Source organism: Orycteropus afer, unplaced genomic scaffold, assembly GCF_000298275.1.
Source record: "Orycteropus afer afer isolate SDZICR_OR568_19922 unplaced genomic scaffold, OryAfe1.0 scaffold00574, whole genome shotgun sequence".
Lineage (NCBI taxonomy): Eukaryota > Metazoa > Chordata > Mammalia > Tubulidentata > Orycteropodidae > Orycteropus > Orycteropus afer.
The window spans coordinates 575,521-585,994 of NW_006922161.1; the positions used below are offsets into that span (position 1 = coordinate 575,521).

The 10,474-nt window shown below is 61.3% G+C and overlaps 2 protein-coding genes across 2 annotated transcripts in view; one reads left to right on the forward strand and one right to left on the reverse strand.

Moving 5' to 3' along the window:
* The window catches only part of CPSF1 (cleavage and polyadenylation specific factor 1), a 13,558-nt gene extending 13,010 nt beyond the window's left edge, over nucleotides 1–548 (forward strand). Inside the window, exons 35-37 of the mRNA XM_042783004.1 lie at nucleotides 70–199; nucleotides 276–414; nucleotides 501–548. Coding sequence (XP_042638938.1) covers nucleotides 70–199; nucleotides 276–414; nucleotides 501–548 — 317 coding nt within the window. The remainder of the gene's footprint in view (nucleotides 1–69; nucleotides 200–275; nucleotides 415–500) is intronic.
* A 291-nt stretch (nucleotides 549–839) lies between these two features.
* Nucleotides 840–10,474, reverse strand: part of ADCK5 (aarF domain containing kinase 5) — a 15,910-nt gene continuing 6,275 nt past the window's right edge. The window contains exons 2-15 of the mRNA XM_007956067.1: nucleotides 9,242–9,345; nucleotides 8,517–8,666; nucleotides 3,203–3,278; nucleotides 2,842–3,042; nucleotides 2,610–2,750; nucleotides 2,427–2,540; nucleotides 2,218–2,349; nucleotides 2,058–2,141; nucleotides 1,896–1,977; nucleotides 1,710–1,788; nucleotides 1,547–1,638; nucleotides 1,226–1,478; nucleotides 1,031–1,147; nucleotides 840–945 (exon numbers count right to left, since the gene is read on the reverse strand). Coding sequence (XP_007954258.1) covers nucleotides 840–945; nucleotides 1,031–1,147; nucleotides 1,226–1,478; nucleotides 1,547–1,638; nucleotides 1,710–1,788; nucleotides 1,896–1,977; nucleotides 2,058–2,141; nucleotides 2,218–2,349; nucleotides 2,427–2,540; nucleotides 2,610–2,750; nucleotides 2,842–3,042; nucleotides 3,203–3,278; nucleotides 8,517–8,666; nucleotides 9,242–9,345 — 1,731 coding nt within the window. The remainder of the gene's footprint in view (nucleotides 946–1,030; nucleotides 1,148–1,225; nucleotides 1,479–1,546; nucleotides 1,639–1,709; nucleotides 1,789–1,895; nucleotides 1,978–2,057; nucleotides 2,142–2,217; nucleotides 2,350–2,426; nucleotides 2,541–2,609; nucleotides 2,751–2,841; nucleotides 3,043–3,202; nucleotides 3,279–8,516; nucleotides 8,667–9,241; nucleotides 9,346–10,474) is intronic.

A 10,474-nucleotide genomic window follows, 5' to 3' on the forward strand; every position in this document is an offset into this window, starting at 1 on the left:
GGGGTTGGTGGGTGGGGGAGACAGGACCAGGAGGGGGAGCGCAGCCCCAGCTCACGTGCCTGCCCACAGCCACCCTGGACGGCGGCATCGGGCTCCTGCTGCCCATGCAGGAGAAGACCTATCGGCGGCTGCTGATGCTGCAGAACGCGCTGACCACCATGCTGCCCCACCATGCCGGCCTCAACCCCCGCGCTTTCCGGTGGGTGCCCCCACAGCACACGGGCCTGGCCCATATTGCCCCACAGCCCCTTAACTTCCTGCCCCCCCCCCCCCAGCATGCTGCACGTGGACCGGCGCATCCTGCAGAACGCGGTGCGAAACGTCCTTGACGGGGAGCTGCTGAACCGCTATCTCTACCTCAGCACCATGGAGCGTGGGGAGCTAGCCAAGAAGATTGGTACCACGCCTGACATCGTGAGCACTGGGGGTCTCTGCTGGCCGCCCCGCCCCCCACCAGTCCACCCCCCACCCCGCCTCACCCGTTGCTCCTGGTCCCCTAGATCCTGGATGATTTGCTGGAGACGGACCGCGTCACGGCCCACTTTTAGCCCCACGGGAGATGCTGCCACCCCCATGTGCCTCCAGCTCCTCCCATTCCCACTGCACCCCACCTCTTTTGTATAAAACACAAAATGATTTGACTAGATTTATTTGAGACAATGAGTGTCATCGTGGGGCTGATAGCCACTGTCGTTGAACCCACCATGTCCCGCACGTAGCTGGGCTGTTTTAGGGCCTAGGGCTGAGAGACCACACTGCCAGCCTTGGGCACTGCCCCCAGGGGTGCAGCTGGCAGTGTGCTGCGTCCCTAGTCCCTGCTGTCCCACCGTGGGGTCAGCCTAGGTCTCCAGGTACTCGTATAAGCCCTCGGGTTCCTCCATGAGGTGCACCTGCACCAGGGTGCGGACTGCCAGGGCCGTGAGCCGCATCAGCAAGATCTCCAGCCTGAGGCGGGCAGGTCACAGGGTTTGGTGTAAGTCCGTGGCTAGGCCGCCCTGGGCCCCAGCTGTCCACGCCACCGTCCACTCACCTCAGGGCTACTTCGAACTTGAGCGTCTCCCACACAACCTTCATTTGCCGCAAGAAGCTGAAGCGGTAGATGCCCTGGTGCGAGGCGCCCACCAGGCGGCTCCAGCCCTTGACGGCACTGCCCCAAACACATGTGTCAGCCTGCGCTCCCCTCCCTGCTCCTGCCACATGCCCCCAGGCCCCAAGAGCCACCCACCTCTTGGCCATGAGGAAGTAGCGGTCCACGGGGGCACCGAGAGAGGTGTTGAGGGCGCGCACGGTGTTGATGTTGCGGAGCACGAGCAGCATGGCCCGTGGCAGGGCCTTGAGCACTCTCATGATGTCCTCGAAGTGTTCGCGAGCCATGTCCTGCATGTAGGCGGCCTCCTCACGGCTCAGCAGGTGTGAGCGCCACAGCTGGCCCAGGCGCACCGGCCGCTGCATCAGCACCTCACAGAACAGCAGGTAGTCTGCGGGCAGGTGAGTGGCCCTGTGGCCCCGCCCCGGACCTGGCCCCAGGCCCTGCAGGCACCCTCACCTTGCACCCCAAGTGTGGCAGCGTGCACCTTCATTGATGCGTCGTCCCGCAGGATGATGGCTCGCCATAGCTGGCACAGTGCCGAGCGGTCCCTGCAGGCCGGCACGGTCACCCGGAGGGCCTGGGGCAGGCCAGCACGGGAGCCCCACCCGGCCCCACTCACTTCTCATCCAGAAACTGGTAGAGCCCGTGGTCCAGCAGCACCAGCTCCGCCTTCCCGTCCAGGCCTTTCCGCACCAGAACTAGAGACAATAGCTCACGCTCGCACCCGTGCCACCCAGTACCCCACCCGTGCCACCCGGTACCCCATGCCTTGCGCCCGTGCCCCACAGCCCAGCGCCTCTCCTACTGTTCCCAGGGTGCGGGTCTGAGTGGATGAAGCCTGTGTCAAAGATCTGTTCCGCGAAGACCTCAATCAGCTTCCGGGCGACCTGGGGGGAGGATGGGCAGTGGAGCTGGGGCAGAGGTGGGGTCAGGGCCGCAGCTGCCACCCACCACACGCCCCACTCACGTCCTTCTCCATCAGACCCTGTGCCTTGAGGGCCTCCAGGTCGTTGGCCTTGGAACCTTCGCAGAAGTCTGCGGTCAGCACACGCTGGGGGACAGAAGGGGCTGGTTCCGCCGCCCGGCCTCCAGCCTGCATGCCCGACCCGCCTGGCTGGCCCGCCCACCTTGCTGGTCTTGTCCCAGTGCACACGGGGCACCACAACATAGTGGAAGTGTTGCAGGTCCCGCGCACAGCGCTCCGCGTTGCGGCCCTCCTTCTCAAAGTCCAGCTCCTGCGCCAGCGTCCCCTTCAGGTCCTGGGGGCCACACGGCATCAGGCCGGCGCCGGGCAGCTCCCCCCACCGCCCGCAGAGGCCAGCCGTCACCGTGGTACCTGGAGGACCCAGCTGAAGCCGAAGCTGGGGTGCATGAGCCCCACCAGCTGCAGCAGCAGCTCCAGGGTGTAGATGTCCCCGTCGAACCGGTCCCGCAGGTCAATGTACTGCACCTGGGAGGACGCGGGCAGTCATGGGGCTGCACACCCCACAGGGCCCCCTGCCCACCCCCCACCACGCACCTTCACGGCCACGTCGGTGCCATCGTGCAGTTTGGCCCTGTGCACCTGGGCCAGGCTGGCGGCAGCTATTGGCCGGTAGTCAAACTCCTGGAATATCTCGTGGGCCGGCGCATGGAAATCCTCCAGGAAAAGCTCGTCCACCTGCGTAGGGGCCGGTGTAGCCAACGCCCAGGGCTGTTGGCCCTGCCACCCTGGGCATCACAGCGAGCCCACCTCCCTGCCCCACGCTCACCTCCCGGAATCGCCGTGTGAGGGCTCTGTCCTCCAGCACACGCAGGGTCTTGATGTACTCAGGGGGCAGCAGGTGGTTGAAAGAACACAGCCCCTGGCCCAGCTTGATGTAGAGCCCCCCATTGCTGATGGCCCCAGCCACCAGGGCATCGGCTGACCGCTGGTGACATGCAGACATCACCTCCACGTACCTCGGGCTGTTCTGACCACAGGCATGGGGAAGCGGTGGGGTGGGGGCAGGTGGACCACCCCCTCCCAGCCTGACCACTGCAGTGGCTCCTGTAGGGCACCCATCCCCTCAGGGCAGGAGGGCCCTGGGGACCTCAACCAGGCCCAGTCCCAGGCCCAGACAGGGGACACACCTCATCCACACCCTGCAGGAGGATGTTCGTGCACCACCAGTAGTCCAGGGAGATCTGCAGGCCGATGCGCAAGGACCTGGGTGGGGGGTAATCAGAGGCCACTGGGCTGGGGCAGCCCCCCTCCACGCCCTCAGGGGAGGGGCAGGGCCCGTGCACCCCTGGACGGGCCCTCAAGCACAGGTGCCCAGGCAGCCAGAGGGGCTGGCCCCAGCCCAGGGCGCAAGAGTCCAGGCAGTCCTGACATTATTCCCAGTGGCTTGCATCCACGCCACCTCCCCATCCACTGGACACGACCTGCTGGGTGCCCAGGCGACATGGGAGGAAGGGGTGTGTGGGGGTACAGATGTGTGCTGGGACATAAGGAGGGCAAGGGTGGGCCCGGAGGTGGTGTCCCAGATGCCGGGGTGGGTGGAGCTGAAGGCTTCAGGGCAGAAAGAGGAAGCAGGTCTGCTCTGAGACCCCAAGTAATGTCTGGAGAAGGTGGAGTGCACCCGGGAGGGGCATGGTCAGTGTCCAGGCACCAGAGGGGTGGAGCCCCGGCAGAGAAGCTGCAGATAGAGGAAAGGGAAGGGGACTGAGGGCCCCTAGGGCCAGTCGTGACCCGGCACCCCAGCAGTGGCTGGTGTGATCTTAGCAACCAGGTGCCACTTCAGGGTCCCCACAAAGAGCCTTGGCACCTGTGGCCCCCTGTGAGGAATCGTCTGACTGCCCAGAGCACGTGGGCAGGACTCGCCCTCAGTGTCTTTGCTGTAGGGAAGAGGCTAGTTTGTCAGTAACGGGGCAGGCAGGGTGCTCACCTGCAGCCTACGTCTGCCACACCTGCCTGTTACCCCTTTTGGAAAAGCAGCTTACTTTTCATTTAGAAGCTGCCTGTCCACTCAGCCTGTCTGTGGGGGGGGGCAGGAGGTACATGCACACACATACACGCATGTACACGTGAGACCCCAGCATGACCCATCAGAGCCGTGTCCCCTTCTGGGAAGACTGCAGCAGCAGTGGCCATGTGCCCACATGCACCCTGAGGGCCCATCTGGGACCAAGGACTCTGCCCTGTGGGACGCGGACCTTTGCTGCACACTCGAGATGTTGACACTTGTGGTTCTTTACCGTCAGGGGCCTTCACGGCCACGTGGAGCTGGGTGAGGCTTCCCCACGTGCCGGCTGATGGACTGGCGGGCTGGGGGCTGGGGTCTTGTGCAGAACAAGCCCCTTCCCTGGCTGCCCAGGTCAGATGGCCACCTGCCAGACTTCACCCTGGGTGCAGGATCAGGGCAGGCGTTCACACTGGCTGACTTCTCTTTCATTAGACTCATTGTATTAAAATCCTTTTGTAATAAAAGTAAGTCACATGAAAAATTCCATAGACTTTTGTTTTAAGGGGACAAGGGGCTTGCCTGACCACAAGCATGACTTCTGCGCCTTCTTAGTCTGGCCCGAGTTTGGGTGCGGGGATGCACAGCAGGGCCCCAGGCATTTTTAGGGCGGTCAATGTTCCCTATGATACTGGGAGACTGGACACACAACACAACGTGTTTGCCACAACCCACAGGTGGGCTGCAATGCAAACTGTGGACTTGGTAACCATGTGTGTGCTGGCTCATACAGTGTAACGACTCACCACAAGATGCATGACAGTACTGAGAGGACACGGTGCAGGGGAGGGGACATGGGGCAGGGGAGGGACTGCTATAGAAGGGGACACTGCAGGGGAAAGGGCACTGCAGGGGAGGGGCCACAGCACAGGCCACACACAGCATGGGAAGAGGACCCTGCAGAGTAGGGGACACGGTGCAAAGGACAGTGCGAGGGAGGGGACAGCACGGGGGAGGGCAACAGCGCGGAAGAGGGACAGGCCCAGGCCCGCTGTGTTCGCTATACAAGCCCCCGTAAGCCTCCGGCTGTGCTGATAAAATTGCTTTAAAAAAAAGCCAAGGTGTGCCACTTCCCTCCTCTCTGAACGAGCTGGGCCAGAACCGCTAGGTGGCAGTGCTGCCCCACTCAGAGCCTGGATTAGGAGGGGCCCCAGCTGGAGAACTGAGGTGGCAATGGATGGCCTGGCTGCGGGAGCCCAGCAGGGCAAGGGGGCACCCGGCAGGGCTGTGGCTATGCTGGGTCACACAGCAAGTGGATGTGTGGGGAACAGGGGCAGAGCTGCAGGCTGGGGAGGGGAGAGCTGGAAGGAACCCGTGTTGGATGGGACTGGGGATCCTGTGCACACGCGCAGATTCTGGGCCAGCGAGGAGCGAAACACTCAGAAAACACGCAGGCACGGCCCCAGGAGACAAGTGCGAACGGCCAGCAAAAGCCCGCCCACCGTGCACACGCAGCTGCTCACAGCAAAATGCTGTCAACTTTGTGTCTGAAATCGTTCATTATAAAACATGGGAGATAAAGGGGGATCCCAAGTCAAATCTCCGACAACAGTAGCAACAAAACAACAACGATGTGGACAGACAATAACCCACTGGATAATACACACTCACGTGTCCACAGCGATGTGAACAGTGAACGGGGAGAAAATTCCTCCTCATGGTAGACTGCAATCACCAGCACAGAAGGGCTGGCATGCCACCGCCACCACCCAGCAATGCCAGGTAACAGATACTCAGCTAAGGAGCACCGGAAGTGGGAGCAGGAGGCCACTGGCAGCCTCATCACAGCTGCCCGGCTAATCATCAGTGACAAGGGGCTTCAGAGCAACGAGCCCTGGCGGACAGCACCTGACAGGACCCAAGCGCAGCAGCCTCCCTTCTGCGGTGCCGGAGACACGTGGCAGAACCTAACCACGAGGAACCCAGGCAAACCAACCCAAACGAAGCCATCGCAGGGTCGGCAGGATTTGTTTCTGGAAAGGGCCAGCCAGAAGTACCCCAGGCTCTGGGGGCCACCTGGTCTGTGTTGCCACCGCTCAGCTCTGCCCCTACCACAAAGGTGCAGCCACAGGCAACGTGTGCACACACAGCAGGCTGCGTTCCAGTGGAACTATTTACAGAAGCAGGCACTGGCCATGTCTGGCCAAGGCCTCTCGTTTGCTGACCCTGCTGTGTAACATATTTGCCTTGTAATTGTTGAATGTGTCAAGTCCCTGAAAGCCACGGAGACGCTGAGGAATCGCTCCAGATGTCACACCTGTCCATGAGCCCGGACTGGACCCTTCTGCTGGGTACCAGGTGACCCCAAGTGGGGTCTGAGGGGACCAATTTGCTGTTGGGGTCATGTCAGAGAATGCTCTTGTTGACTGGACAGACACACTATAAAGATCCAGGGATAACAGGGCACATGGACAACTGACCCTTAAACGGTTCAGGAAGAAGAGAGAAAAACAGGATGAACCAAACCAAAGTCTTGTGTCTTAGTCTCACAACTTTACTGGATGTCTGAAATGATTTCACAACAAGAATGAAAAAAAGAGCCCACAGATGATTAACAGTATTAAATGAAATAAACGGGAGGAGCAAGCAGCCAGGACCAGGATACAAGGGGAGCCCTGCCCTACTGCTCCCCTAATAGTCTGAGTGCAGGTTGTGTGCCCCGTCCCGACAGCTCCCCTTCCAGACTCTGTCTAGCGCACCATACCTTGTGCCTGCCTTGGGCTCCCAGTCCCCAGAGCCCTGAATTCTGTGCCTAAACGGGGCTCTGTGAGGACCTGCTCTCCCAGGAGGTCTCCGAGCACCAGGAGACACAGAGACCCAGACAGAGCATTCGCCCCAGGACCAGCTAGCTGCACCTCAGCATGTGTACTTACTCTCCCCCCAAGTGGGCCACCACGGAAGGGCCACAGGCAACACACAGACAGCCCCAGGGCCCACCCACACGGGCCCCTGGGCTGGTGAAGAACCTGGACAGACACAGAGATCTCCCAAGACCTGCTGACGTGGACGGTAAGGAGAGCAGGCCAATCCGCCAACCGCACTACTCAGGGAGGTAGGGCTTAGAGACACGACCCCCCCACCTCCAGGGACTCAGGCGCAATGAGCTCCTGTATTTTGTCCTCAGGCTGGAAATCTTCACCCATCCATCCTCCTGGCCCTTGTCCATCCATCGTCCATCTACCCATGGGCCCATCTGTCCATCCACCCATCTGTCCGTTCACCCGCCCGTCCCACCCATATATCCGCTCATCTGTGTCCATCCGCCCATCCATCCATCTACCCATCCATCCATCCATCCATCCACCCACTTGCCCATCTGTGCACCCACCATCGGTCCATCTACCCATCCGTTCTCCTACGCATCATCCACTCAGCCATCGCTCATCTGTCTGTTCATCCACCTGCCTGTCAGTCCACTCACTTTTGCATCCATCCATCTCTATCCATCTGTCTACCCAACCCCATCCATCCACCTGTCCATCCAGCCAGCCACCCACCCTCCCCTCTGCCCCCCCCCCCGCCCCTCTGTCTGCCCACCCACCTGTCCACCTGTCCATCCATTCACCTATCCATTCATCATGCCCCTGTCCATCCATCCACTTGCCATATGCCCCTCAGGCAGCAGATTGAATCTAAACAAGTCCACTCTGTGGTGCTCCAGGCCCTATGGGTCCTAAGCAGCTGCCTCTGGAAGGCGGTGCCAGGAGCCAGAAGAGCACAGACAGACGCCCTGGTGGCCTGAGGCCTCTGACCGAGGTGCATGCAAGACAGACACAGGTAGTACCCTTGTGCTCAGTGAACTGAGGGCTCCACTCAGAGCCAGAGAGGGTTCCCAGGCACCAGACCTGTGGCTGCAGGAGCCCCGGGGCCCGACCAGGAGCGGAGTATACAGGAGGAGGCCACGGGCAGGAAACGCCCAGCAGAATCTTGTACCGGGAGACAAGGGGGATAAAAGGGCCCCAGTGAAACCGTTAGCTGAGGCCCCCCAGGTCAGGGCACATCTGGACATCACCCACCAGGAGTGGGTGAGAAAAGCAACCCTCCAGTCTGTGCCCCAAACCTCTCTTGTCTGGAGGCCAACTCTGGCCTGGGGCTCCATTGTAGGGGAAGGGCAGGGAGTGGTGAGGGGGAGGAGGGAAGGGGAGGGATTGCTTGACAGCCCAGGGTTGGGTGGGAGGAGGAGCAAGCCCTGTGGAACCCCTCCCCCAAGGCTGAGGCCTGTCTGAGGGAGCTCTGTGGGAGCTGCGGTCCTCAGCCCCAGAGCCACGTGGGCTGTCTGCAAACCCCCTGCCCCACAAGCACTTGGAAGGCAGCTGCAGCCCCTCCTGAGCTGACCCCAGGACACGTGATCAGGGGCCCCAGCCACACGAAGGCCAGCCTGAGCAGCCCACACAGGGGGGACCAGGCCACGACATTCCCACCCCAGCTGGCTGCCAGCTAACCTGCTGAAACGGCCAACGCCATCCACCACGAGCCGCATCCTTCTCCTCTCCCGCGCCTCTGCGGTGAAGTATCGGACGCCAAGCAGCAGGGGCACCCCCACCACCGTGGTGGACACCATTTTCTTCCACAGTGGCTTGGGGCGCCCAGAGCTGGAGGGGAGACAGACACAGGCCCTGGTCACTCCTCGACTCTGACCCGCCCTCTCCCGCTCCTGCCAGAGCAGCCTCCTGCCAAAGCTGAAGCTCAAGACACACACTGCACGTAGCCGGGCCCCGCCAGCGTGGCACACGGCATTCCCGCCCGCCCCTGCACTCAGCCAGGGCTCATCTATGAGCACAGCATGTCGCTGTAACGAGCCAGCGCTGCGGCCTGAGCATCCAGCGTCCCCCCGGCCACGGCGCTCCAGTGACACCGAGGGCCTCTGAGTGGCCCTTCTGCTGGAAACACCTGCCCTCTTCTCTGGCGTCACTCTCGGCCACCTGTGCTGTCACAGCAGTCCTGCCTCCACTCACACAGGCTCCGTCCCCTCAGAGCACAGACCCACCTGAACTCTGCTGGCCTGCGAGCGGCCTGTCGGGGAAGCAAGTCAGGGCAGAGCCAGGGAGGCCACCCCATATGTACCATGGGTTCCACACCTCACAGGGCTCACCGTCTGCCCAGCCAGGGTGCCCCCCATACCCAGTGCAGGGCTCAATGTCCTGCCGATGGAAAGAAAGTCCCTTACCTTGCCTGCAGGGCCCGAACGCTCCTCCTAAAGAAGGCAGCGGGGGCTGGCCAGGGCTTCCTCCGGCTCAGCAGCAGGGCAGAGTGGAAGTGGCAAAGCCGGGACTGTGGGAGCAAGCAGCAGGATCAGAGCGGCAGCCACACAGCCCAGGGCCCGGCCACACTGCTGCCACGCAGCCAGCACCAATGTCCACAAAGCCCAGGGCCACACACCTCCTCCACTAATGTCCATTCAACCTGGTCACGTGCCTCTTCCATCAATGTCCACATGGCCCCGGGCCACACGCCTCCTCCACCAACGTCCACATAGCCCAAGACCACACACCTCCTCCACCAATGTCCACACGGCCCAGGGCCCAGCCACATGGCTCCTCCATCAACATCCACATAGGCAGGGCCCAGCCACCCACCACCTCCACATGGCCAGCACCAATGTCCATGTAAGCCAGGCCACCATGCCACCTCCATGCAGCCAGTGCTGATGTCCACACAGGCCCAGAGCCCAGGCCATTAGCTCGCCTCCACACAGCCAGTATCAACATCCACATGGGCCCTGAACCTGTGCCACCAGGCTACCCCTTCACATTCAACACCGACAGCCATGCAGGCTCCTCAACAGGCCCCCCCCACTTCACAGAATGCCATGTGCCCAGGCTCCAGGCCGGGCTCACTGCAGACTCAGGAATGGAAAGACAACCTCTTAAGAGCTGGGGAGAGGTAACAGTACCATTTGAGGAGGACAAGCTAAAGCAGGGTCAACAAGGCTTCTGCCCCACACTGTAGGCACTGTAGGCTGGTTATAGCCCACGGAAACGCCCTCTTTGAATGTCCCCAGGCTCTGCAGGAAAAGTGCACCTTGACCTAGCTCAAAGAGGACGGGCCCCCACCCACCACTGCACCTGATAACTCCTGGGGTGCCATGTCCTGTGATCTGTCGTTGACTGCTTCCTGCTGCTGTGACTTCTCACAAGTGACCAGGGGGTGGTCATCCACACCCCTGGGGGGACAGGGTCAAGAATGCCTAATCATACCATCAGAAAGATGCCCAGCGAGTGACAAATATTTCACCATTGAGGATGAGAAAGACACAGCGAGGTACATGGCAAGTACAGACAACAAATATGAACCCTTTTGCATACACAGTACTGAGTTGTCAGTGAAGGCAAACAGGGGTATATGGACGGATAGATAGTTGGACAGGCTAAACAATTAGGTATGTCTAAATGGGGAGTGT